The sequence below is a fragment of the Hesperophylax consimilis genome, chromosome 9, assembly GCF_061612785.1.
Source record: "Hesperophylax consimilis isolate HC1 chromosome 9, BYU_Hcon_1.0, whole genome shotgun sequence".
NCBI lineage: Eukaryota > Metazoa > Arthropoda > Insecta > Trichoptera > Limnephilidae > Hesperophylax > Hesperophylax consimilis.
In genome coordinates, this window is record NC_142844.1 from 36,959,556 (window position 1) to 36,987,154 (window position 27,599).

Consider the following 27,599-nt stretch of genomic DNA (forward strand, 5'->3'; position numbering starts at 1 on the left):
AATATCAACGGTGTTTCGCTCGTGTCTGACAAGTTTTGCGTACATGCACCGGTGCACAGGGGATCAGTGCCGCTAACTCTTTCAAGCAGGCTCTATTGAAATACTGTAGAACAGACTCAGCTTACCTACATTGCGTCTGTGCATTACACATGGCAATCGGTCTGTTAACAATGAATTTTCAATCAGACGAACCTCCGATCTTTGCAAAGAATCAAGTGGATTTATCAGGTATTATGGGGCTCCAGCCCAGAGCTGGCTCTTAACTATGTATCCTTCACTACTTCATAATAAGTAACAGTCATTTCGTAATTGCAATACAAAACGATTTAAAAATATGTTTTTTTATTATTTGAAAAACATTATTTATTTACATCTTTAAATTAAATTTGCATATTTCCTCCCTGAACTTAAAAAGTATTAAAAAAAAAATTGGTATAGTATGATCACTGAAATTATTTTCCAATAATAATATTACAATAACAGTTTTTAAAAATGATACATATTGTTGTTTGAACGATCGGCATATTTCATAGATTGTACACTTATTAACACACTTCGGCCGGGAAAGGTAGTTCTATCCGTTCGGTCGATGCTCAACGCCGGGAAGGATAGTTCTACCTTTTGCGCCGGCCTCATTTCAATGACAGAAAAGACGGAATTATTCAATGTTTTTAAATTAATATTAAATACCAATCTCTTTGCAAAGGTTCCAACTATATGTACATGATTATCGAATCGTAATGCAAGTCTTCTTTCATATTTATCTTCGTGCCTTTCGTTTACATCGGTATTTCAACAGAAGGATAGTATATTATTTATATTGTAATAATTTAATTCCTGGAATGAGCAGGTATGGGCAAATACCGATAGGCAGACCGTAATAAACATATTACAAAGGTTAATTCATTTGCATTTGAAATAATATTCAAGTACTTTTATAACTTGGGTATGCTGAGTAGAAATTTTTATTATTTTAAAATATATAGTGATTTAATACAAATTAAAGAAATTCACGTGGGACCTTTATTTTCGCCTGGATGCAGCGTAGCGCCAGCGCAAAAACTACTCGCCAGAAATGTGTTAATAAAACAGATTTTTCCTTCAAAGTTAATATGTCCTTCCTAGCAATCAATCTCCTCATTATTTATACTGTGTACCTTTCTTTCTTTTGCATGCCGTGAAGTTTAATTAATTCAAACAGTTATCGAAAATGAACTTCATTAGATCTTAAAAAAAAAAAAAAATTGCAAGCAAATAAGTACACCTTTTTTATTACCAATTGAAAATTTATGTAAATTTTTCTAATTAAAAATGTAATTTTTTCAATAATTAAAAATTGAGTATGTTTTGTACACATTATACAAGTAAATTCGACATAATACATTATTATGTATTTTGTTATATACAAACATGAGACCAAACAAAATACCATTTTTGTTCTTAATTTTACCTCAGCATACTGGGAACACGGCTCTGTATTTGCACACTTTCTGAAGATTTACAAAATAATATCATATACATACTTTGATAGTACGTTGACAAAAAAATATGAAGCGTGAAAAAAAACCTAATACATATTTGTACATACAAGGTGTCTGGAAACTCATACTACAAACGGGAAACTGGTGAGTCTACATCATATTTGGAGTTAATTTTGTGGTTTAATACCTTTTTTGATTTGAGCTTTCATTTTCGAGTAAATTGAATCCAAAATTGGAAATTATAGGGCATTTTAAAAATTTGTCGCTACGGGTTACTATCAGCTATTTAATGTCTTTTAAGGCGATGCACTACGTTATGTAATATTTTAAATCGAGCTGCTATCAATAACAGCCCTTACGTAGATAGTGATAAGGTTTAAATTCCCACTTAACATCATCCGCCTTTTTTGATTTATCCAAGAAAAAACATGGCCAAAAAGTGCCTTTTATTTTATTTTGTGGATTTTCAGGCATAAATATTTAATGTTTTTCTGATCATTTTATAAATAACTTAATTTGCCACATTATACAATAAAATTATAACCGAAAATGGGTTCATAAGTAGGAGATTTTGAACTTTAAAGCAGTTTTCGTAGGCCCTATACATTATTTTTTTCTGGGCTTATAAAAAGACTTATCTAAAAAATACTCGATTATTTCAAAGGCCAAGATGTATTCTACTCGCAGTATTTAATTAAAGCATCTGAAACATTTCTAGGCGACCAAATTTTCAAACCAAAAACACATGATTTTGCATTACTATGTAGTACATCTTTTTTAACCCTTTAGTTGCCGAAAAAAATAATTTTTTGGGTTCTCCATGTGATGAAGATTTACCCGCTTGTACTACGAGTTTCCAGACACAGTGTTCATTTACTTGGCCTAGAACAATGGAATAATATTGAAAATAAATTAAGAGACTATTGCAGCTAAATGTTAACTATTAAAGTTATACATACCAAAATATTTGAACAAAACGATAATCACCGAAAGAATATAACGCAAAGGCATTTAAAATATGTAATAATATACAACTTCAAAGCGAAAGATTAATATTTTACAGACTGTTACAAAAATAAGGATATTTTAAAACAAAAATAGACATCTGAGAAACGTGACTACGTTTATTGGTAAAAGGAGTAAAGAGAATCCTCGGTAGACCATCGCAACACATACATTGTGCGAATAAAGGAACATCAAAGTAAAAATTAAAATCTCTTCAACAACGCATAGGACAACAGCCATATCAAGTTTACAAAGCACCGAAGAAAGGCAATTAAAAGGGTCGACAAGCGTGGCCATCGAAATCCGATCCGGACGGCTCATTGGAAGAGTGGTCATCGTCAGACTCTCGGTTGCTGTGCTCTGTGCTGAAGAGTTCTCGGCCCCAAACTCCATAGAGACCGGGTAGAAAGGTTAAAGGGCTACGCAACTGGGCTCTGGTGTTCTCCATCACAGCCTGGAGATCAAATAAACATCATAATTAATTAACTTATTGCGTAGAACCTCAAACTGGAATATTAAATCATTGAAGATAACGTGATTGCAAGATTATACCTGAATTTAATTTCAGTCTAAATCATAGTGTCTGAAAATATGTATCCGAAAACAGTTTTTGAAAGGTGATGAAATAGACTTTCAAATTTTATTATTAGAAATAAACATGTTTTCTTAAATGTTAAAATTTGGAAAGCAAATTAAAAAGGTCCATTTTAAATTTTTTGTAACTAAAATATATAAAAACACACTTATTTTATTAGACAAATATATTATAAACATTAATGTCACCTCACTTTTTGTCGTTACATATAAAAATAATTAATAAAAAATTCACCAAGTCTCATAAGATTTTTATCAAACCTTTGGATTCATAAAAGGGAACATTTTAATTCTACTATAATTAACTTCTAGATAAGAATATAAAGCGTGGTGTTTTCTCTTTCTAACACTGTTTATATCATATTTCTCACCATAACAATAAGGGAGATACAACGATTTCTGTGAGATCATATGAGTTGTTCCCAAAAGTGAACAAATTAGCCTGAAGACTAACTAAATAACTAACCATCATGCCATTTCTCGTAGGGATAGGCAGAGGACCATGGACCGCCAAGCAACTCGGTCTTAGCACACACTACTTGCCTCATTCACATTCATAAATCGTCTCATACATACTCTTCTATTATTCTGACTCTTGACATGGCCTCAAGTATCTGATTCTCTTGAACGTGCCATGTCTTCTTCGAGCGTCCCCGACTTCTGCTACCATTCACATTTGCGTGATATATTCTCCTTACACTCCTTTCTTCGTTAATTTGCTCTATATGCCCAAACCATTTAAGCGTCCCTTTCTTAATCTTACTCACTACGCTTACACCAGCCTTGCATTCTTTGTGGATCTCACATTTCTCACACAATCATACATGGTTTTACCACACATAAGCCTCAGTATTATTATCGTAATGACTGGACAGTTTAGGATTGTTAGCAACCTTGAAGTCGAACCCCGGGAGTGGGTTTTATCTGCTAGTACATATTATTGTGTAGTTTCCGAAGTTGTATATGTATATGTACATGATCTATTTAGGCAACGGTAGATAATATTGAGTATTATTTCAAACGCTTACCTCTCTCAAACCGAACATCTTTGGTTCATTTTCGTTAGAAGGCACCCAGATTTTAATATCATTATCTAGTCCACATGTGGCAAGAACAGGGCAGCGGGGATGGCACTCAATGCTATTCACCTGCAAGGAATAATACATATTACATTGACAATTGAACTCCAAATTACATTGATTATTCACAAGCAAAATTGACATGGTATACATAGAGATGGCAAAATTTCGTTTTAACTAAAAACGCGAAAAAATATTTATAAGTTATAAGTTTTCTTTGCGTTCCAAGGCATTTGAAAGTGTTTCCAGTGATTTCTATTTCGCGAATTAACGCGAAAAACGTGATTTTGGCCGTATTTCAGCTAAATTATTCTATTTAGCGAAATAGGCGCGAATTTCCCGAAAATACCGGGTATTAAAATAATATGTGAGAATTTTTGCTGGAGCAGCAGAGGGACCCAGTCGCCTGGCAATCGGTCAAACTGCAGATGGTGTTCGTTGCAGACTCATGTAAAAAGTTTGTGGAACTGATCAACACATTGAAACTTTATGTCAGCCCTAAAGCGCTTATCAAATGGAAATTTCTCTCAGAGGACTCAATCTCTCCTCGGCAGCATCACAAGTGTAACCAAGCGGGAGGAGCTCAAGCAGTTGTTGTGTGGGTGTGCCCAGAAGAGCGCCTTGAAGTTAGCGAAACACATGGCGCCGGCCACCTCTTCAACCCGGCAACTGCAGCACAATCCCTGACACCCGATGAGAAGTGCGTGAGAAGAGACTTTGAAATGCTTCCTGTGTTCTCAAAGCTGACCAGCGACGAGTGTGTTGAGGGCTATCTCTACCTTCACAAACTGATGGGACAAATTGTGCGTGAAGGTAAAGTGTGTGACTTGGTGCAAATGTTGATGGCAATGAAAGTGACAAACTCTGCCTTTGCTGGGCCAGCCCTACAGACAATTTGTAAATAGTGTTGATGCAGAGCGTTTTTTCAGTCACTACAATTTAGTACTGACTGACAGGCGTACGAGAATGAAGGAGCCCACTATTGAAACGTGCGCAATGCTATCATTCAATCAGTAAAGTGCCATTTCCATTGTTTTTTGTATTTACCTGTATTTCAAATATGCCTACTTTATTTCATTTTTGGAAGCCTGTCCTACCTCTTTTTACAATTTTGTTACTATTTTATGTGTAAATATTTAATATTTTTAATTTATACTGTACGCTGAATTTAAACGCTTTCCGAGAATATAGCGTATTTCAGAAGTCAAAGAACCATACAAATTGGAGAAGCTGGTACAGTAATATTTAGTCCAGTACAACTAAAGAAGAATTGAGAAAAATGCATAAGGAAGGTAGTTTCATGTGAATGTGCAGGTAAAAGTATTATGCCTACTTTATTTCATTTTTGGAAGCCTTTCCTACGATTTTTTATAATTTTGTTACTATTTTATGTGTAAATATTTAATATTTTTGTACTGTAGGCTAAAATGGTTTTTTGACATTACACAAATTGTGCGAAATAAATTACGCCTATTGATGTTAATCGCAATCTGCATTTGTTGTGTTTGTGTTCGACCCGTACTTAGAGTTTCCTTCCTTATTAATTTAATATTAAAATTAATTATTTATAATCTTTCACATGGAAATACTTGCAAATGAAGGTTAAACATATATTTTACCAAAAATACTTAAAATATGCGCTAAAAACATTCAGGAAATACATTTTTTTCTATTTTGCTACAAAACGCTAAATTATGCCTCAAAATGCTATAAAACGCTAAATTTCCAATTGTTAATGCTAAAAAATCTGAAAATTAATGCTAAATTTTGTCATCTCTAGGTATACATTATGTAGAACCTAATCACTTAGCCTATCGCTCTTAATACATAACAGGTCCAGGATCTCTTGGTAGTACACCACTATTTACAGCAATTCTGTCTGATGACCTGCTACAATGTAACTGTTAGCGATAAGGACTTTTCAATGAGGCAAATTTACTTCACCGGAATAACATCTCCCAATCAATTATATTTCATAGTTAACCTATACGCTTCCGTGCACAAATAACAATCAGCAATAATAAAAAATAATCAATTACTCAATACATGCAAGCATTTGTTTTTAAAGAAAATTCATGGCTACGGAAAAGATTGGTGCAGAAGCCTGTTAGTCTATCTACATTTGAAACGCTGTGAAAAGGTCAATTTTCTTAAACAGTGATGTAATTGTGGTATAACTCTAGGGTTGCAGGACTTGAGCAAGAACAGAATTATACTCACAATACCCCCTTCATCTCCCATCATCCACTGGACGATGGCCTCAGTCTTCTTGTCCCAGATGTAGATGTTCCCGCAGTCGGAGCCCGACACCACAAACTCACTGTGCGGCCCGAAGAAGGACACGCCCTTGAAGGTGGCGCAGTTGCGGTGGCCGGAGTAGCGGTACGTGAAACCGTGGCTGCCGGGTTGCGGATCACTGATCACGAAAAACAATTGGTTCATTAAAATAATAACAAAAATATTGATAAAGTAACACACTAATGATTTGTTAATCCCTAGTGTGCCAAGAAATGCACTTGAAACTGCACTTGCCTCAACTTTATGGCATTTTGAACACTAAAAAATACGCCTGGTATACTAAAATATATTTTATTTGCATGGCACTAATGTATCTTAAAATTATTCTAACTTGTCATTTTGTCACTAGTAAACATGTTTATTTTATCTGTGAAAAAGCGCATCGCAAAATTCCATGTCATATGTCATAATTCTGATTTTCAGAAGCCATAGCACTGTATTTATTTGAAGGAAATCTTCTCATGACTTATTTTTATTGTAAATAATGCTTACTTATGTCTTCATTATAGTATATTTTTTATAAAATTAACCCTTACCACTCCTTTGTCGGGTGCCAGCCGACATCACTATTTGTATGATACAACTCAGTTGTCGGCTGGCAGCCGACAAAACAAGACGCGCGCGCGCAGTGTATTTTCGTGCGCACAACTTGACATGTGACGTTGTTTCTTGTGATTATTCGATAAAAAAACATTTAAATGCACTGTTTTTTTGACTGTTTTCCATTTTTTTTCAATATAAAATAACCTTTGCAAATTCACATAACCTAAAATGGCGGGAACTTGGCGTGATATGGCATCTGAATACCAAGTGTTTTTGGAACATGTATCTTATGAAAGTGACAGTAAGTACGAGCCTGTTGCTTGTGATTTTAAAGATCCTGATGATGATAGTGTTAACAGCACAGAAGGAAGACGCGAAACAGTGTGGTTTTGTGAGACCTGTTCCAGAAAACCTGGTTTCCATCCTGGAGAATGTTTTAAAAAGTACCATACTATGCAAAAATATAAGTAGTCCATAATGTTTTCTGTAAACTGTCTTTTATTTGAACAATGAATTTTTAACTATTTTTTTTGTAACTGCCTACAACAAATTAATATTTTGCCACTATTTAAATTAGAGTTGGCTGACAAAAAATATTAAAAAATAATGGAGTGGTAAGGGTTAAGAAAGAAAAAAAAATTCTATTCAGAGAAATTATATTCATAAGCAGCTAATATTCATAAGCAGCTAATCCTGGGGAAACTACACAGGATAGATAAATAAAAAAATATAAATGTATAAGCACATTATCAGGTAAGACAAGTAAGTTATTAGGAAAATAGTGCCAGCCGGCATAAGGTGGACTATTGGCATTTTACTCCTGGCATTCCAAAGGGTTAATCTTCTAACATCTTTTCAAAATGATTTAAAAAAGAGTTAACCATGTCATGTCAGTCTGTACAGTTTGACATATTTAACTTTGCAGGCACCTATAAGACAATTTTTTAAAACCATAAATTTTTGTATGTAAAATTTTTTTTATTTTTTATAAGTTAGACAAACATTCCCGGGTTACGAATAACCTGACAATATTTGAAAATCTCCTACTATCAACAGTGGTGGTGTGCCATCTGTATGTATCTCCATTATGTATGTACATATTTATTGACGTGCAAGTAGACATTTTAAAAATATATTACAGCACATAAATATGCAAAATAACAGAATACGGAAAAATATACATGAAAAAATGAAAGGTCATCACTAGACATCGGATTATATGCATTTGCATATTTGCATATGCAAATGCATATAACTCTCTAATTACGACGTTAATGCATATTTCAGCCTTTTTTCCCAAATCGTGCATATTTCGTTTAATAGCGGGAGGTATCATCTACGTATAGGGAGCTAGGTGACTCGGACGCTAGGGGCACGAGCGCGGTGGCTGACTGACTGAAACGCGGTAGGGATTGTTATGCATAAATCACCTTACAAAAGCTATACCGATTGACAGTTCTGAGGCCATTGCAATTCATTCAAGCAAGCAAGCATTTGAAGACGCATCCATTAAACAGAATATCGCCCTCATCTCAACACATTTCCACAAGTTACCAGATACCATAAAAAAATTGGAAACAAAAAACCTTCCTCTAATTAAAGCAATAGAAATACTGGAAACAATGATCGAATTCGCCAACGCCCTTCCTAATTCAATATCAGAAAAGATTCGTAAAAAGTTAAACTCTATTTTGCTTAAAAACCCGAGTCTTGAAGATATGAAGAACATTAATGCCTACATCAACGGCACAGGTATGCCCTGCCTAAACAAATATCTCCAGAAATGGCGCCAAATTTTAAATTTTGTCCAATGACGTCAGTTGACATAGAGAGTTCGTTTTCGGCGTACAAATTAATACTGGGTGACAAACGTCACAAATTTGAGCTCGAAATTTTGGAAAAATACTTAGTTGTATATTGTCACAAAAACTATGCAAAATTTTAAGAATATTTCGCTGTTTTTGTACGGTCTTTAATTAAAATATAATTTTTTTTTTGATTTTGATTGTGCATATTTTGGGCAAATCAAGAGTTTTTAGTGCATATTTCGGCCTTTTTTAGTGCATATTTAGGCACTTTGTTAGTGCATATAATCCGATGTCTAGTCATCACAATGTTACAACACATAATTTGTACCAGATACCAGAAGTATATTTTTATTTAAAAATAAATGTTTTACAGTCAAAATCAGTAATGCGTACGCCCATTCTGCTCTTTGGATGTGGATTTTGAATCAATAAATGCATCATTTAGTTGTGCCAGAAAAAAGAAAAATAATTGACTTACTTGTCAGCCATTGCGTCGAAGAGATAAATATCATCATCATTGTAAGAGGCGAGAATTTAGATCCATTGTGGTTATAAACAGCACAGGTAACATACAATGATAAAAAAAAGTAAACTAGTAAAATAATTGACTTACTTGTCAGCCACTGTGTCGAAGAGATAAATATCATCATCATTGTAAGAGGCGAGAATTTCTGATCCATTGTGGTTATAAACAGCACAGGTAACATACAACGATGAGAATTTGAATTTCAGCTTTTTGTTCGTACTGTTATCCTGAAAAAACCAAAAAAAAAAAATTACAGTTTACAAATTAAAAACTGAACCAATTAGACCTCAGCTATTTTTCAGATAATACATTACAACTTTTTTCAATGCTTTACAATGGCATAGTATTTTACTAAATACAGCAAAATTCTGACAATATATCAGCACTAAGGGTGTATACAAGGAGGGCGGTTGATTTCGGTCAATCGCATGATATAATCAGCGTACATATTCCCTAACAGGAATATTGTGTATAAAAAACCATGTCTAGTTTAAGAATTTCATTGTAAAAGACGCAAATATGGGTTGATTTCGGTCAATCGCATGATATAATCAGCGTACATATTCCCTAACAGGAATATTGTGTATAAAAAACCATGTCTAGTTTAAGAATTTCATTGTAAAAAACGCGAATATGGGTTGATTTTGGTCAATCGCATAAGCGTATAATATTCTCTAACCAGATTATCATTATGTATAACATTGTACAATTGTGAACATGGCTTAATTGTTCTTCTTTTGTGGTTTGATGGAAAGTATAGGCCTTGTGGTAAATTGTGTACACCCATTCGGATATACCACATTGTATGCTACATTTGTTGTTTTGGTGTTGTCTTAAAAAAAGCCATGTGTATTCTTTTTTGTTTGGAAAAAGTCATATGTATTCTTTTCTGTTTGGAAAGAAAGCCATGTGTATTCTTTTTTGTTTGGAAAAAAGTCGTGTATGTAAATCATAGCGTGTTTTGTATCGCGCCTTGGAGTTAATTTCTGCAAATATTTTTGAAAGAGGTTTGGCAACCCTTGTTCAGTGTATTTGTTAGGGTTGTTCAACTTGGCTCTCAGGTAGTCAATTTTTTTGTTTTGGCTCTTAAATTAGGGAGTGTTTAAATCTTTGTGAAAAGAGGTAGCTCTGTACCTCTAGTACGGCAAACAGGAAGACGTGGCCCTGCTTCAGCTACGTTGCCTGGGATCTTCTTTCGTCGACAAGGAGGGTAGTGTTTTGATTGGCACAAACTACACAGTTATGTATATCCACACGTGGCCCCGGAAACGGACCACGCACTGATGGCGTGATAGCTCACCAATACATACACGTACATCGGGGACATCGCCGCCTGATACGGAACGCGCAGGCTATCAACCAATCATATGGCTAGACGACAAAAGCGTGTCCTTATAAGGGCATCGGACCACGCGCTAAAAATAGATCGGGAAGGGACAAGTTCGCTCCCGGCGGGACCCGAAATCAGTTCACCGCCGACCCCGTTGAGTTCAACATGCTGTATTAGTTCCGGGTTAGGATTTACCGCTCAATTACGCTCGTAAATATGGACCGGCCTGAATTGTTTCCTATTGTGCCGCGTCGATAGTCCCCGTGACTACGTCAGGACAATCGCCAACTAACCTCCAGCACCACTACATTATACAGTTGGGTCATGTCTCCACCGTCCCGGCCACATGCTGTCTACGGCCCAGACACCTCTGCTCACCCAAGCCTGGTCGTGAAGAACCCCTTGGCGAACCGACCCGCGCTCCAGCTCTTCCATGCCGTATCCGCCCTTGCAGCCAGCCGCCTACCCCTGTTTGATGCCGGCCGCCCTTCCTACCGTCCACGCCAGGCTGAGACAGTGAACTTGTAGACCCCTGCCTCAGACCTGGGCGTCCACCAATGCCTGATCGTGAGGAGCCCCGTTGGCAATCCGACCAGTGCCCCCGCCCTTCTCCATCGACTCTGCGTCTCCTAGCCGCCGCCCTGGTGCCCCCTTGTCGTCCAGCGCGGTGAGCCATCGTTGCCGCCCTCCGCCCTGCATCAGCCTAGGCCGTGCTTATGGCCACCGCCCATCGTTGCGGCCCCCGCCGTACTTTACACGTGAGCTAATAATGTACCTTTGTCAATCAGAGCCTTTAGATTCAGTAGATTGCCTAGTAACAGTCAGGCCTTAAAAAGCTATGTACCTTTTGTAGATCTGTTTGATAACCTGTTTTATATGTACAATAAACGTTCATATCAAGCGACTTGTTTTATTGGGAGACTGTCTATATCCACCCCCTGATTGGAGTTTCAATGCTCTGCCGGCCCCTAGCATGGCAAGGGTTGTGTAACTCACCTGTAATATATTATGTATATGGCTTAAACGCTAATATAACCCTGGCGCCGCCACTTGGGGCCTTTACTCACTTATAACTATCTAAGTTAGGTTATATTCCCGTAGTAATATAACAGAGGCCAGGAGAGTTACACAAAAACATACTCCGAGAGAGTAGAAAATAAGTATAAGAAGAGTGCGAGTAATTCAAAAACAATGCGAATTATAGAAATAACATTTTATAAATGAGGAAATCATAGTGCGGGTGGCCCGCCGCATTGAATAGGTTAGTTATAACATAAGAAAATATATTTAGCTATCTTACTCACCGGCCTCAAGAAGAACTCAGGACAAAATGTGCGTACAGGCTGTGCATGCTGGCCGACCTTGCGCCGGTCATACACACGCACGAGGCGGTTGCGCCCGGCCACGCACAGCTCATTGGTATCCAGCGGATGACCCGCCACGCTGTACAGAGCCACGGAGGTGCCTCGATGCTTCACCTTCAGCAACCTTAAGTAATATTTTAAGTATCAATCACATAAAAGATTTCTGCTACAATAAATTAACACTTGTGAGATCGCGGCAGTAATGAGCAAACGTACCAAATTATTTTCATCAATATGTCATACCACAAAGTTAGTGCTTTCTACCAAAATATTAAATTTCACTCATGGTTGCTACATCAAACAATATTCTGTGGCCATGAAGGTCCTGACCGAGGTTTGTCCTGAGCATTTACGAGTCAATGACAATTCAATTGCTAGTGTTCTTTCTAGAGAAAGATACAATGTAGATGGTGAACCTCAAGAAGTATGGTAACAAGAGACGCCGTGAGGCACTCCCAGCCTTGAATCGTGTGGACGAAGACAAAGAAGTTTTATACTAAGTTTTCCAGGTGAAACATAGGTATCCAGTGAAAATAGTAACAATACTCACTTGGTGGCCCCTTCCTGGCGCACGTCCGATAGCATGAGCAGTCCGTCCTCGCCCGATGAGATGACTACATGCGGCTCGGCCTTGCTGACATACAGTTTGTGCGCCGGCCGCGAGTGCATGGCGAGGCGGCGCTTGAACACCGTGCCGCCGCTGGGAGGTACTTGCAGCAGGCGCACCTGGAATACAAACGAGAAATTGTAAATAACGGTCACAAGAGCATTGTAAGGTATGGATAGAATTAGAACAGGTAAACCAGATTTTGTTGGAAATCAATTGAATTTGTACACTTAGGACAGTTTGTTTTACAGAATTTGAACAATTCATCAAAGTTAATATTCAAATTCTGTGAGTGTCCCATTCAAGTTCTGTTATTATCCAAGTACTGTAAAACAACCAGCCCATGATGAAATAATAGCAGAACTTGAAAGAACTTTTGCAGAGCTTGAATTCAAACTTTGACAAATTGTTCAAATTCTGTGAAACAGCCCGTCCTTAGTAAAGTTCTTCTAATAAAAATGCTAATAGAGTTTGATTGTAATTTGAATATGTACTACTAGAATACAGTTGGATACCATGATGGGAATAAGAAATAGTACAAGTAGTATTTGGCATGGTTACTGTTACATCTACAATATTATGAAAAGATTTAAATATGAGCATGTATGGGTTACCATTTTAACGTTACGGTGTTAACCTAGAGTCTTGAATAAAAAATTTGTAGCAAAAAGATATATCTTCTAAGGAGGCTCTCTCACGGGCCAGTAAGGGTCGACATAAACCGAGTGTTAAGTCCCACAATGGACTGTGCTGCAAGCTGTTACTGTAAACTTTACTTTTCTGCACAGGGTAGAAAGAAAGAAACAGCACTAGATTCATGTCGACTATCTTATCGGCCCCGTAAAAAAGCTGCCTTAGAATGTCATTTAAAACAATAAGACATCGACATTTCTGCTGGGAATACTGAGTTATTTTGGGTACCTGAATAACAAGATGAGTGAGCTCTATATCATTTTATTACTCCTATGCAGAGGAGGAACCTAATTTGCTGAAAAAAATATTACACACACTTAATTTACTCAAAACCACAACTGAATTGAATATGCGAATGGAACAGCCTCATACCTGACCGTCTCTGGCGCAAGTGACAATGTTAAGTTGACTAGCAGCGTTGAGGTGCAGGAATTTACTCTGAAATAAGTTAGTCTTATGTCCTGACTTGATGGTCTGCAGTGCCGTGTTGGTGGTCCAGTCCCATATCATGATATTCAAGTCATCAGACCCTGATACCAACAATTTCCCTAAAAGAAGAACACAATATGTTATAAATACAGATTTTTACAAATAAAAGGGTTTATTTACAACATGCAATTCGACAGCTTTATACTTACACACAATTATAGAAACGTTTTTTCACAAAGATTAAACTCAGATTATGTCATTGAGAGACGATTCTTATAATAAAAGAGAAAGAAAAATATAAGTATGGTACACTCTTACTAATCCACCACCCCAAAAACCAGGCAATTAGAGAATTATAGGACGTTTATAGCATACACAAAACATGCTAAAAATGAAAACAAATATTTCGTAAAAACAAAAATCATAGTCAGGGTGTCATGTACAAAGAGACTGCATTTTGTAAACTTATAAAAAAAGAAACAAATACATCGAAACAATGTGACAGTTGCTAGAATCCATGGAGGACAAACTGTAATGTTCTAAAACAACAATAATGAACCCTTGTGACTGGCAAAATGGTCAGCTCTAGCAAGCTAGACGGCGGTATACAATAACTGGGTGTTCAGTAAGATAAGGTGTACAAAGCTTGGCACTAGAGTCTAGGCACGTGGCGGCCTATTGAAATTGACATTTGAATACTGACAAATTGCAGAGCTTGGTTTTGTGCTTTCAACTAGCAAAAATGACAACAGATATACATAGTACTTGTCGAATAATCAAGCAGCGGATTACTGAGAGAGGAGTATTGTAGTTGATGAAAAACATTACTATTATCTGACCCGAGTATTAATATCCAACAAATGTTCTTATTGAAACTTTAGTATTAAAATAAGTTATTAATAGATATCACAAAGAAATATAAAACCTTTATCAAAGTTCTAAGAGGGATGATAAGATTTATAAAACATGAAATAGTAAATAGGACATACCTTCTGGATGGAAGTTGATGGAATTTACACAGCCTCTGTGTTTATTTAGTTTGTACATTAGCTCTAATCTCTCTACCGTATGCAAGGAACCATAAAATCTTTGTTCAAATAAAACATCCGACTTCCCACTCTTTCTGTATCCTATTCCGGAGCCACTCTCCCTATTTATTAATTCTGAAACAGAAAACAAGCCAAAATTTATAATTTATGTACAATAATTAACAAAATATACATACGATTCCAGAAATAAAATATTGCAATTCTTTGTCCCACGAATAATAGATTTTCCTCTACATTAGAATAACTTCTCAAACTGCAATTACTAACCAAATTTAAGCCCCATTCAGATGTGTGCAAAAAGTTCAGTGTGGAGACTATTATGGAATGGAGTAGTTATCAGTTGGGTTAAGGTTTCTATCATTATAAGTTTATTTGCCTTGCATCATATAGTAAATTGTGATAAGCATTACCTTTAATCACATTCCAAGAATGGGTCGGTTTTCTCTTGAGAAGTACGTGAGGAGTCTCACTGTCGGAATTGGACTCATCATTGCGTGATGACTCCATGTCACTCCAGTTATCCGTATCCGTGTCTACGTTGGAGCCACTATCGTTATTCTCCTCTTCTCCCACCTCTGGTTGGTTGGAGCTAGAAGAACTACAACTTGTTTGTATACAAGAAATAAACAAAACCTAACATTGGTTTAGATTGTTCATTTAAATTTGAAAATAGATAATTATTTATGATTGATGAGTTGTTGATATTAATAAAAGTAACAAGCAAAAGCTATTTTAAGAATAAATGGTAAGACATACTTATCACTGGGACTATTATTACTATGGCTATCACTGTCTCCGTACAGCATCTCCAGGTGCAGAGATTGGTTCTCATTGAAGCGGGTTGGCTGCTGCTCCTCCACAGTTGGACGGTTTGACACAACTTCCCCACCAGATATATTGAGCGTAATGGCTTCCTCCACAATATCATAATCAGAATTCATTTGTGTATCATTATCACTCTCGGAACCCGAAGCAGAGCCATTTCTCGGTCTCCGATGGCTGCGGTAATTCCTTCCTCGGGGAGTGCGAGGAGTTCGGTCTCCCCTCTTGTGGCCGCTGGTCGAAGGTCTAACGTCTATCTCACTTTCTGTAGGCACAGTGGACCTCTCACTGGACAGGGAGGGCACAAGATATTCGCTAATAGGGCTCTCTGGCTTCTCTACGGAAATGCCACTATCCAAATTCTCATCTTTAACAACGTCTACGCTTTCATTGCTCTGTGAATCCACAAGCATATCTGAAATGGTCAAAATAACACCTGATCATTGGAAAGATGTTACTCCCTTTTCAAAATGTACAGATTCTAAATTACATTCCGTGACTGAAATAAGTTATGTTTGTCGGTTGTGTTTGACAAGGCAAGGAAGGGAGTAATATACATGAAAAATAAGAAGCTGTTTCAAACAAGGGGAAAAACCAAGAATGATAAAAGAAATTTTAACTAAATTTCTTAACCTAAAATTGAGGAATCAAAATATGAAAACACTATATCCTAATGAACCTCAATTTTCATACCTGTATTATGTTGTAACCTAACCATAAAATATAGCTATCGTTCCCAGCTAGAACATTTATTGACAAGAAATATAAATTTTAATAAAACTATTGCACATAAATTGATTGGTAGTTTATTTGATGAACAAATGAACAAATCAGCACTTGCAATATAAACAACAATATTTGCATTCACATCTGGAGAATACGTACCAGTTTTGGAAGTGACCTTTGTTGGAGTAATATTTGTAGGTTCATTGCTATTACTTGCCGCATTGATATCGTGTTTCTCGTTCATATCTCGTTTTAACCTCTTTTCCGCTTGTCTCGGGTACCGGGAAGACGAAGCGGGACTTCTCTCCGAAGAACTTTTCTCCCTTTCAGTAGATTTCCTATTGGAATTATCATCATCGGCAGATGATGTCCCTTCCATGATTAGGGAATGAATTTTATTTTTACTTTAACTGTCAACAATTAACTAATATTGTCATTTTATATTACTACAACGGTGGACACTATTAGATTTTAATATTGATCAAACGAGAACAATATTAGAAGTTTCAAGTTCTATTTTGTTATGACGTAAATAAAAGTCTGACCAAATCCATGGATATTATTTATTTTGGCAGGACGACGTCAACCAACCGACCGGCCTTGAATAGAACATGACTTCGCACGTAAGTACTGCACGGAATCTGCGAATGTGGACCATGCGTGGATATTGTTCCAGATTCTAAATAAAGGGGTTAGTTTAGAAATGAAAAAAAAAATGTGAACGACAATAATCACCAAGTGATCATTATTTCCGTATACAATTTATTTTTCAACATATTTACTATTGGGGGTACTGTTAATTGTTAAACTGGGAGATTTTGATTTTTTACATAACTGTTTTCCAATGTATTTTTTTCATGTCCATACATGTATTTTATAAAAAATAATAAGTTTTATGGGATGGTTGGCAAGTTCAGGTTTTTTTTAAACTGTTATGCTGTGATTCTAGTACGATGTGAGTGGTTTATTTATGACTTTTGTTGAAAATGAAGAAATAACTCAATCACCTACAAACAAAAGTTTTAAGGCTGAAATACTACATAAAACTTTTAATTTGCGCCCAATTTCATTTTCTTGTTTGAACTTCAGAAGACAGTGAAGTGTTTTTCAGTTGACTTCCTTATATTACAAACGCTTTTTTGCAACAATGGGAGTAAAAAAATTATTACAAAAAAAAACGTTTAAAATTAGTATTTTTCCATGAGACAATAAAAATATACAATTTGGTTCAGTTGTTCATATTATACTTACATAGTTAACATACCTAATACTTGTCTTTTGTATAACTGGCATACAGAGCTCCGGGCCAATAAGGCCCCTTTCTCTTTCATCATGAGTTTAAATTGGTTATTGAAAAATTATTTTTGCTTATTTATTTTTGGGAAAAATTTTTTGCAAAGAAAACATGGCTGCAATTAGGGGGGTAGTTTACATAAGATTTGTTTGGGTTTTTTATTAAGAGTTTTGGCATTTTCGTCGTACTGGGCGAGACAATTAATGGACGGGTTAGCATGGGTTGGAATGCCCTAATAAAAGGATAGAGACAAGATGTGGTCTTTAAGGTACCTAATACTTGCCGTATATATGAAAGACCTCGCCTCCAAAAAAGTACGTTTCTAATTTTCTCAAGTGCCAAAAGTATTCGCAAATTTGACATCTCTATTTGGTTTGTGGGATATTTATCCTTGACAGAGTGGTTTATTTATGTCCTTGACACACTATGGAGGTATGGTTTGCAAGAGCTTAACATTCCAAAGATTAAATCTAAAACCAAAATTTCCTCTGAAGTCATGATTTGTAAGTAGGTACTTAAATACCCGCATCCAGAGGCAGCTCTAGGGGTCCAGAAGTGGAAGGTCAATCGAAAAAAATGATAATGAAATGTTAATACATATTACGTAGTGAATATTATAAAAACACCAACGTATTTAATTAATTTGCCAGTACCCACCTATTTTGAAACCGGTAGTACAATATTGTTTAATTTAAGATAATTTATCTAATTATTTACACATATAACTGTAGCGATGCTACTAGAATATTTGGGAACGATCGCCAATGCAAAACGCATTGTAGCGGGAACTCTCTAGATACAATACGAGTATTCGGCGCTCCTACCTGCAAGTCTGAATGTTCTCGATGCACCTGGCGGCTGTAAAATGAGGCGCATCGAGATGTACTCAGTCAGTCATTAATTAGCAGTTTTACGAGTGACCAACCTGCGAGCCCTGCGAGTGCTTGCTGCATACTGAAGCGGCCGGCCACCAACTGGCCGTTGCTTCTCTGCGCCGCTACAGGACCTTATCTACCTACACCCGGCTCTGCACGAACTACGAATTATCATGGACTCCTCGGGATCACATCAGCACTCTGGCCCCGTATATCATCCCTGGCCTGCGCTCCTTACGCGCCTAGACCCTGCGACACCTTCGCCGGTCTGTGCCTCGGCCTCGCGGCATCATCGCCGGTCTGCATCTCCTGCACATCTGCCGACCAGGTACATCACATTTTCGGCTACCTTGTTCACACTGGAGTATACCAGTGCTGAACACATCCACGAGTTTTCTTTTAAAAGATCCTACTAAAAGTTTTTAAATCACTAACTCCAATCTCAATCCATTCTTTATCAATAGACTTAAAAGGTAAAAGTTCATTTTATTGCACCCGCAAATCCACTGAAAATTATAACTTTTCGTTTTAAAATATTGTTTTTAACCTCTTTATTTTTCTCTCTTGTAACATAAACTAATTGTCACTTTATTTGAATGATTTTGTGAAGATGCAATGAATTGTTTGCGATTTCTTTCATTACGATATCCACAGAATATGGCATTTTAAATTATTCCATGCAAATTACGTCAACAATGATAAATATAATTTCGCAAACTAATATTCAAGTTCCAGACGGTTATCGTTTATCACACAAAAAACATTTAAGTGACATTTTGTCACAGCTCCATATAATATCTTAATATTCTTAGGTCATGTCCGAAAACCACTTTTGTATGATACTTACGTCAGACATGATAGTGTTTACCTCCTTTGTCCGTATGGCAAAGAGAAAGAAAGGAGATAGTTTGGGGACAAAATTTAAAGTGATCCACTATAGGTTTACACAATAGCTTCTCATGTGGATGATAGATGTCACTGGAACCCGCTATTACCGTATGAATCTTAAAACTAAATAATAATTAGGTAGTTTGTTAAATCCTTTTTTTATATTAATACTACTGGCTGTACCCCGCCACCCATAGCTGTGGCTCAGTCTGTCTGTGCAGCTAGAGAAATAATAGCGTGTGTTACGTCCAACAGATGACGCTGTTTTTAAAAAGAGCATTTTTTACCTACCTTAACAAAAACATATTAATTTTTATTTATACATATAGATATAGATAGATGGCAGCATATTTTTGGGAGGTCATTGACCAAATGATCCACTTAGAAGAGCCGCCACTGCCTACAATCTACCTAATTATAAACCATATATTTTATGTAACATTTAGAAAATTTCAAATAAGGAATTACATAATTTTTCGAAAGAAAATTAACTCGATGACAATTATATTTTCAAACTTTCTTTAGGCAAATAGGTACATACCATAATATTGAAAAAAAAATAAGAATAAGAAAGTCACAACAAATATGAAGATATCACATTTGAAAAAAGAATCTTTACTGAACTATTGAAACGGCCACCATCTTCAAACGGGACGTAGAAACAAATTTACACAGACGAAATGCAAAACAGCTGAGTTCAACAGGGCTTCACTACCCTCAGTTAATAATAAAGAATAATGTAAGTACGTAGTGTGAATAAATTAATTAACAAATAATTAATCATTTCCACGTCAATAAACCATGTCAATCGTATTATTTATTATCTACTAAAATAAAGTAAGTATAAAAGTTTAAACGCTAGAATTCACGTACAAATTAAAACGAATATCTTAAAAATAATACTAAGAATGTTGTCTTGTATATTCCCGGATAAATATTGAAGCCGTGACATGAACATTGAGAGACCTCACCAATCCATATTGAGGAATCTCAACACAATAGTCCATCAAATTTAATAAATCGCAAGGAATGCCTTCTTTTTCATGGCTGAAATGAGAAAAAAAAAACATTTTAAAGAGAAATATACTATGCACCTACGTAATATGTGTACTTATGCATAAATTGTAGCATAAGTAACAGAATATTTTTTTTTAAATGTAGAAGAAATATGGTAAGTAGTGAAGTATTCACAAACCCAACTAAAAGCAATGTATTTATGGGAAATACAAAATCGTCCAATGAAACACTTGAGGATGTTTGTTCTGCTCCCACAATATTATATCCCTTCTTCTTCATTTCTATCAAATGGTTCTTCAAATCATTACCAGGCTTCACTTCAATAATATTCAACCAGCGTTCTGATGAGACACTAAAATATAATGGAATTATAAATAAATAATGAGGAAAAACATCATTAATTTGATAAGGGTTGACATATTTTTAAGGGTTTATAAGCGTTCAATCTTGGCCCATAGTTCCATTGGGTCGGTAAGGGTAAGGAATTGACATAAACAGAAGACCCTGTGCAGAAAAGTCACACAATGACTGCCCTGCCAACCGTAGAGAAACTTTACTTTTCTAAGTAGTCTTTAGTTTATGTCGATTCCTTACCCTTAACGGCACAATGGGACGATGGACTTAGATACATAATATTCACTGTAAAGAAATTGGGGTAGGTACTTTATTTGTATTCAGATTTTTTTTTAAAACTGGTGACACTACACACTTGTAAAACTTTGGAGGGAAAACAGAACAAGCAAGGGTAAAATAATGGAGGGATAAATTTAATGGGGTTAGAGAGGGATTTTAGATAAGTTGTTGTTGTTATTATAAAGAAGTATCCACCTTAATGTTTGAAACTGCTTATCCTGAAGATGCCTCAAACTATTGATAGCATATTCCTTAACACCAAATACCTCGCAGGTGCGCGCCAGACCTCCAAGGTTGGGGAGGCGATCAATGAGAGATGCAACAACTATTAAATTGCTGCTGTTCTTATTTTCCTTTAACAAATAAACAATATCAATTAAGGAAACCTTTAGGTTGCCAAAGAACTAACACACTATCTATGAAATTAACATATTTCGGCCGCATATTTTTTGCGCTGGCGCTATGCTGAGTCCCGGCGAAAATAAAGTTCCTGTGCGAATTTCTTTAATTTTTTTTAAATCGCTCTCTTTGAAAATAATTAAAATGTTTTAATAACAATTTCTATATAGTAACTCAGCATACCCAAGCTATTAATAAACAAAAATCGAATATTATTTGAAATGCAACACAATTAACCTTGTAATAGGTTTATTACGGTCCGCCTATCGGTATTTGCTCACACCTGCTTTCTTAAAATACGCCCGACATCTCTCGCTCGGTGCGGAACGGAGAAAGAGATTTAAATCGGGTTTCACAGTCATAAAAACCCTCATTTCAGAAGTGAATTATTTCACTGACAAATAATAGACTATCCTTTTGTTGAAATAGCGATGTACACGAAAGTCACGAAAATAAATTTTAAAAAAGACTTGCATTACAATTCAATAATTATGTATATATATAGTTGGGACCTTTACAAAGAGATTGGTATATTATATTCATGTAAAAACATTGAATAATTCCATCTTTTCTGCCATTGAAATGAGGCCGGCGCAAAAGGTAAAAAATACCCTTCCCGTCCTTAGGCAACAATCGACCGAATAGGTAGAAATATCTTTCCCGTCCAAAGTGTATTAATAAGAAACAGTAATGTAATCATGTATCTACCATTTTGTGTCCTGGTGTAATTCCAAGCTCTGCAAGTACATTCTTCCAGGGAACAAACTTCCTTTGAATGTTTGTTGTGTTTATTTCGGACATCTCAATCTCTGATGCACGTTCAACTTCAATCTTTTCAGATATTACCGAGTAACTGCTACATAAATCACTCTGGTCAGTTTCATTTGACAAAGTTCCAAATACCCACTCATCCTGAGCGACACCGGTATTTCGTAATATATAATGAAATATATTATTCACATTGAGTCCATGAATTACATTAAAATCATTGATATAGAAGTCATCTTTAATTTTGATCAGATTTTTTTCAGTCGAACTCAAATCAAATGTATGACGTATGGTTTCGCACATCATTTGGTACTTGTTGCAAATCGGATCATTCTTCATAATTTCATTCAGTTTAAGCGTGAGATACTGAGCGTGCAATCTTATGTTGAATAGTTGCCCCATGGTGTGCGGCAGGTATGTCTGCATGGCAAAATTGAAATCGTCATATACTTGAGTAGTATATCCAACCATTCCACGAATAGGTGACGATATTCGATGCTTAAGAACATGGAAGATGACCATAAAGTAGGAAATCTGCGGTATGCTGGATAGTTGCAATTCAGTCAAAACCTTAGAGCTTAAAGGAAGACCCTGAAATAAATAAAAAATAACATTTTAGGCACATCTTATAAAATGAATGTGTTCAACCATGAATCAAGGGTATTTTCACAGTTCTCAAAAAAGATTACAATAATGAAGGTATTTTTATGTTAACTAATATTCTATAACGACTTAAAATGTGCCATTTTCGATTTGCGCCCAAACGACATGTTCGTTTTTATTTGTGAATTCGGCACGTCACATTAGGCGACATTACGCTAGACGACGTTAGTGATAGCCGTCTTATCAGACATTGGCGTTTTCTATGTCATAATGATAATGTAGTTGTAGAACCGTTTCGGAATGTGCAGTTGTAGATTGTTTTTGAAAGCAATAATTTTATCATGTCCATAATATCTTATCTTATTACTAGTGAAATATATATATGTATATCACACATTGTAAATTTATTTATTGAATAAATTGAATTTGTTTAAAAAAAAATAATAATAATAACAGAACTTATAAAAATACTTTCATAGAACTTTGAAATTTGAAGAATTGTTCAAATTCTCCGAAACAACCCGTCCTAAATCTTCCACACATATTTAAAAGTATTCAGTTTGTGAAAATAACCCATTGACTGAGCTTCTGATGTTAGTTTAACTCGACCGTTTTGCATTTTGTCCGTATGTAAATTTGTTTGCATATTCTGTTTCCGGTTCAAGATGGTGGCCATTTTAATGGTTCAGTAAAGATTCTCTTTTCAAATGTGAAATCATCGTGTTTATTTGCATTTTTTCAATATATTGGTTCCTACCTGCCTGAAGAAAGTGTGAAAAAAGAATCCTCTTTGAGATAGTGGCATCTTTGGACAAATTCTATAGTTCCTTATTTGAAATAAAATAAATGTTCCATAAAATGTATGGTTTTATCATTAACTAGGTAGGTATATCAGTACCTACTTATAAATCCCATGGTTTCGGAGGAAATTTTGGTTTCGGTTTATTAAATAATAGAAAATTAGACGCACACTTTTTGGACGTGAGGTCTACTGTTCACAGAACTACTAGTATATGTTCATCAACAACATCAGGCACTATAATAATGTTAGATGTAGGCCTCTCTAACCTTTAACTGCTTTACTCTCTTCTACTTTTATAATGAAATAATAATTTAAAATATGTATACGTACTTACATTTTGTATGATATATAAAGAAATGTACCACTCTAACATAATCCTGGAGCTAACATGGTGCGGCTGTGACACTAACCGTTGAACACACCATTGCACATTTCCCTTTAAGTGATCTCCATCCTGTTGTACTTTAAATGAGAAAAGAAGGCTTTGTAATGTTCTCAGTAAGAATCTATGCTGCAGAGAATTTCCATGGTATCTATTGGCGGGTTTATTTGTAATGTCCAAATTGTTCCTTAAATTCAACGTCATAGAAGCATGTAAATCTTTATTTTGAATAGCAAAAATTTGCAGAGCGGCACTTCTGATCTGTGGCACTGGGTTCACAATGCTGAAATAAATTAGAATCAAATTTATTGACTGACCATTTTAATATTATGTACTTCGGATTTAACGAGTCTTTTTTTTTAAAGTGCATGGAAGCAAGATATTAAAATTTAGAATCCAAGCAATTTGGTAATAACAAAAAATTTGACTGAAGCACATAAATTCAAGAAAAGAATGCTTCATTATTTCATACTCACTAATTGACTTCTTCGGGAATCAGAAAATCTTGCTTCTGTGAAGTAATAAATTCGCAACATTCAATTTCAATTCTGAAAAGGAAAACACAATTTTTATTAATGCAAGGCGATTATCACTAATTGATTTTACGTGAGATAATGATTACAATTTTAACAATGATTATAAAACATACTGGACATGCAATATAAAACCCTTACCGTTGGTCTTTTCTCAGAACTATTCCATATGTTAAAGCTTGATTCAACAATGATGTAAATGGAAATGTATTGGATTTAATCGCTTCACAACTTAGATTTTCCACAAGCTCCAATATAACAAAAGGTATTTGATCACCCAACTCAAATATTTTTTCTCCATACTCAAGTAATATTGATTGCATTAGTTTAGATACAAAAAGATCGCTTTGATACAACAATCTGATAAATGCCTTGAAACAAATTTTAAACTGATCATTTTTACGTAACTCAAATAACTCTTTCCATAATCTTTCAATAACAATTTTGATATCCTTCATCCTTTCTGCAATTAATAAATAAGGTAGAAGTAAATGAGCAAGTTGGATAATTGATAGCATGCAGCCATGTCCTCCTGTTTCCAGCAAATCCATTACTTCATTGTGAAGCTTCATTATACTGTTCAAACTCCATAAATCCAAGGACGAATAATACCCAATATAGACTTGGAGTTTCGCTAGATTGAAATCGGATAACAATTTTCCTTTCGAAATCTCACCCTCTTCAGTCTTTGAAATGTTTACATTCTGAATTAAATGATAGTATACAGATATTTTCTTGGCCTTTTCAATTCTGCTAACAATATTACAGTCTGATAAATTGGTCACAGCTACTGAGAGAATTTTCACAGAAAAATATTTCTTTATAGTATTTATTTCAGTAGACCTCAAAACAGACTCAGCCTTTTGGAATAAAGATTCCACTGATCTCTTAGTTGACTCTGTTAGTTTTTTATTCGTAAGTATGTTAAGACCATAAATGTATGTGGTTATTACTTCACATTCGTTGACTTTTAAATCAGAAATTAAGCGATTGATCAAATAGTTTATAAGTACGTCGGCATTATCTGCAAATACTTCCAACATCAGTGCGTTTCCCAATGTATTGTGAATATCTCCTGGGGGTTCCATAACTTCCACAGCATTGACAATCATTAAGAAATATGCATCAAATTCACTGGTTGATGCGTATTGTCTGTTTTGTGAATCCTTCAGGGACTGCAGGAGCCCTCTTGTAAAGTCTATGAAAACAGATAAGTGTGCTTGATCCGCATCACTGTATATTACAAAGAGTTTCGCTAAAGATTTGAAATCAGTGATATTTTGCAAATATGCTCTGTCCATCATGGATCTGATATTTTGAAATATTTGTTTATCGTCTTTATCACATTTCTTTAGGAAATCAATTATCTTGTTCCATAACAAATTACCTCTGATAAGTAATTTTTCTGTGGAAAGAGATGAAAATAAATCTAATAAGCTTTCTGCCTTTGGAAAATTAAAAGAACGTCTCGCAATTAAATTTAAAAAGCAACATTCGGTGGCACAGCGAATCATGGCATTATTCAATATCGGTGTGTTTAAATTGAAAAATCCTTCCGCTACCGTTTTGAGGGTAGTTTTTTCACTGGAGGATGTTGAAACGAGCATCAAGGCATAAGATAAATAGAACTTCGGAATTGGCGATAAGTTAATGGATGAGAGATGCAAAAGTAGATTGTTTGAATTTTTACCATGTTTTAAAAAGTTCTTCAACAAAGGAAGAAGTTGATTCTTTTCATGATCATGAACATTTTCGTACAAAAATGTATTATTTAGCGCATTTATTAACTGGTTGTAAGGGAATGATTCAACAGTTATGTTATTATCATTGCTATTTCTCAACGCAATTTCTATTGCTTGCTGAACTACGCTATTTGCATCATGAGAGAAAGCTCGAATCAAAGCGCAATTGTACCACGAATAATGCAAAGTGAATACTTGATCAAAAAGCTTTAAAGCTGAGAGTACAAGATGAGATTGTTTCTCTTCCAGTGTTTCCAATAATGCAAACAGAGCAAGCCAGGAACATTCCAGGTTTTTCTTTTCAAGTTTATTCCATTTGAACACTTGCGTTACATCTCCTGTTTGATTTACGGAGATCTTCCTTTCTGCTGCGCATTGAATGGCTCTTCGGGCGAGATATATGGAGCATTTACGAATAGAATAATCTTCATGTGTGAAACCATTACGCAGTAATATCCAAAATTCTAAATTTTCAATAATTGTGCTCTGCACTTTCCTGAATGTGGGATCAGTTTTCAAAGGTAGATAAAATTCAGACAAAGTACATAAAATTACATAGTCATTTTGGTATGCTTGGCTCACTCTGCTTAGAATTCGGTCCCAAATCAGATTTAAGACGCTGTAATCTAGACAACAGTTAATTATCAATGGAATGGTGTTCGTAAAAAATTGAGTGGACACAAGTTTCTCTTCTACGGTGATCATTTTTTCTAATTCATCGTTCAGAAAAGTGGAATGAACTGTTACTTTATTACTGATGCACAATTCTAGAACACTGTCAATAATTTTCAAGGGAACTCTTGACTGGCTTTCTGGCGAAATTGTAGATTGAATATCATCTACTGCCATGAGCTGTTGAAGAATATGTTCGGCTACATTTTGGAGTCTTTCTGTACTTAACAATAAAGACACAGAAAGAATGTCAAGCAGAATATTTATATTTTCTTCGCGACTGGTCAGTAGCCGTTCCAATACAAACTTGACGTAAATGTCATTTTCACAATCAGTCTGTTCTTGCAAACATATCATGTATTTATATTTCATGAAAGTCAATATTGTATTCAAGTGGTTGTGCTGTAGCGTGTCTTTTTTCATCAACGATTCTAACTTGTCATCAATCAGCTGTTCATCTAGATCTAACAAATCTAATGCTCCGAGAACATCCTCATTTTTAGTTAAATTCGCTAGCTTATTCATGTTGAGCTTTAAGGTGTCACTTAAACGGAAATATAATAAATACGGCAAATAGGTAGATCTGGGTAGATCCGTCAGATTAGCCGTTTATTTATGGTTTGCGCATAAATAAACC

The 27,599-nt window shown here is 35.5% G+C and overlaps 2 protein-coding genes across 3 annotated transcripts; both read right to left on the reverse strand.

Moving 5' to 3' along the window:
- Nucleotides 1-349: 349 nt before the first annotated feature.
- Nucleotides 350-16,918, reverse strand: LOC149421300 (DDB1- and CUL4-associated factor 8). 2 transcript variants are annotated; one of them, XM_089635938.1, is made up of 11 exons: nucleotides 16,514-16,918; nucleotides 15,563-16,043; nucleotides 15,217-15,395; nucleotides 14,747-14,920; nucleotides 13,701-13,876; nucleotides 12,579-12,754; nucleotides 11,969-12,152; nucleotides 9,422-9,561; nucleotides 6,380-6,575; nucleotides 4,109-4,228; nucleotides 350-2,940 (listed from the first exon to the last, which is right to left on the reverse strand). In XM_089635938.1, the coding sequence occupies exons 1-11, from the start codon at nucleotides 16,731-16,733 to the stop codon at nucleotides 2,758-2,760; spliced, it is 2,229 nt and encodes a 742-aa protein (XP_089492064.1). In that variant the 5' UTR covers nucleotides 16,734-16,918; the 3' UTR covers nucleotides 350-2,757. The 2 variants fall into 2 exon arrangements, with proteins under 2 accessions (XP_089492064.1, XP_089492062.1); XM_089635936.1 differs by having other exon boundaries at nucleotides 15,217-15,404.
- A 3,275-nt stretch (nucleotides 16,919-20,193) lies between these two features.
- On the reverse strand, nucleotides 20,194-27,585 carry LOC149421301 (tRNA (guanosine(18)-2'-O)-methyltransferase TARBP1). Its single transcript, XM_089635464.1, has 7 exons — nucleotides 24,690-27,585; nucleotides 24,492-24,563; nucleotides 23,968-24,298; nucleotides 22,169-22,819; nucleotides 21,257-21,414; nucleotides 20,607-20,780; nucleotides 20,194-20,458 (listed from the first exon to the last, which is right to left on the reverse strand). The coding sequence occupies exons 1-7, from the start codon at nucleotides 27,485-27,487 to the stop codon at nucleotides 20,314-20,316; spliced, it is 4,329 nt and encodes a 1,442-aa protein (XP_089491590.1). The 5' UTR covers nucleotides 27,488-27,585; the 3' UTR covers nucleotides 20,194-20,313.
- Nucleotides 27,586-27,599: the final 14 nt, after the last annotated feature.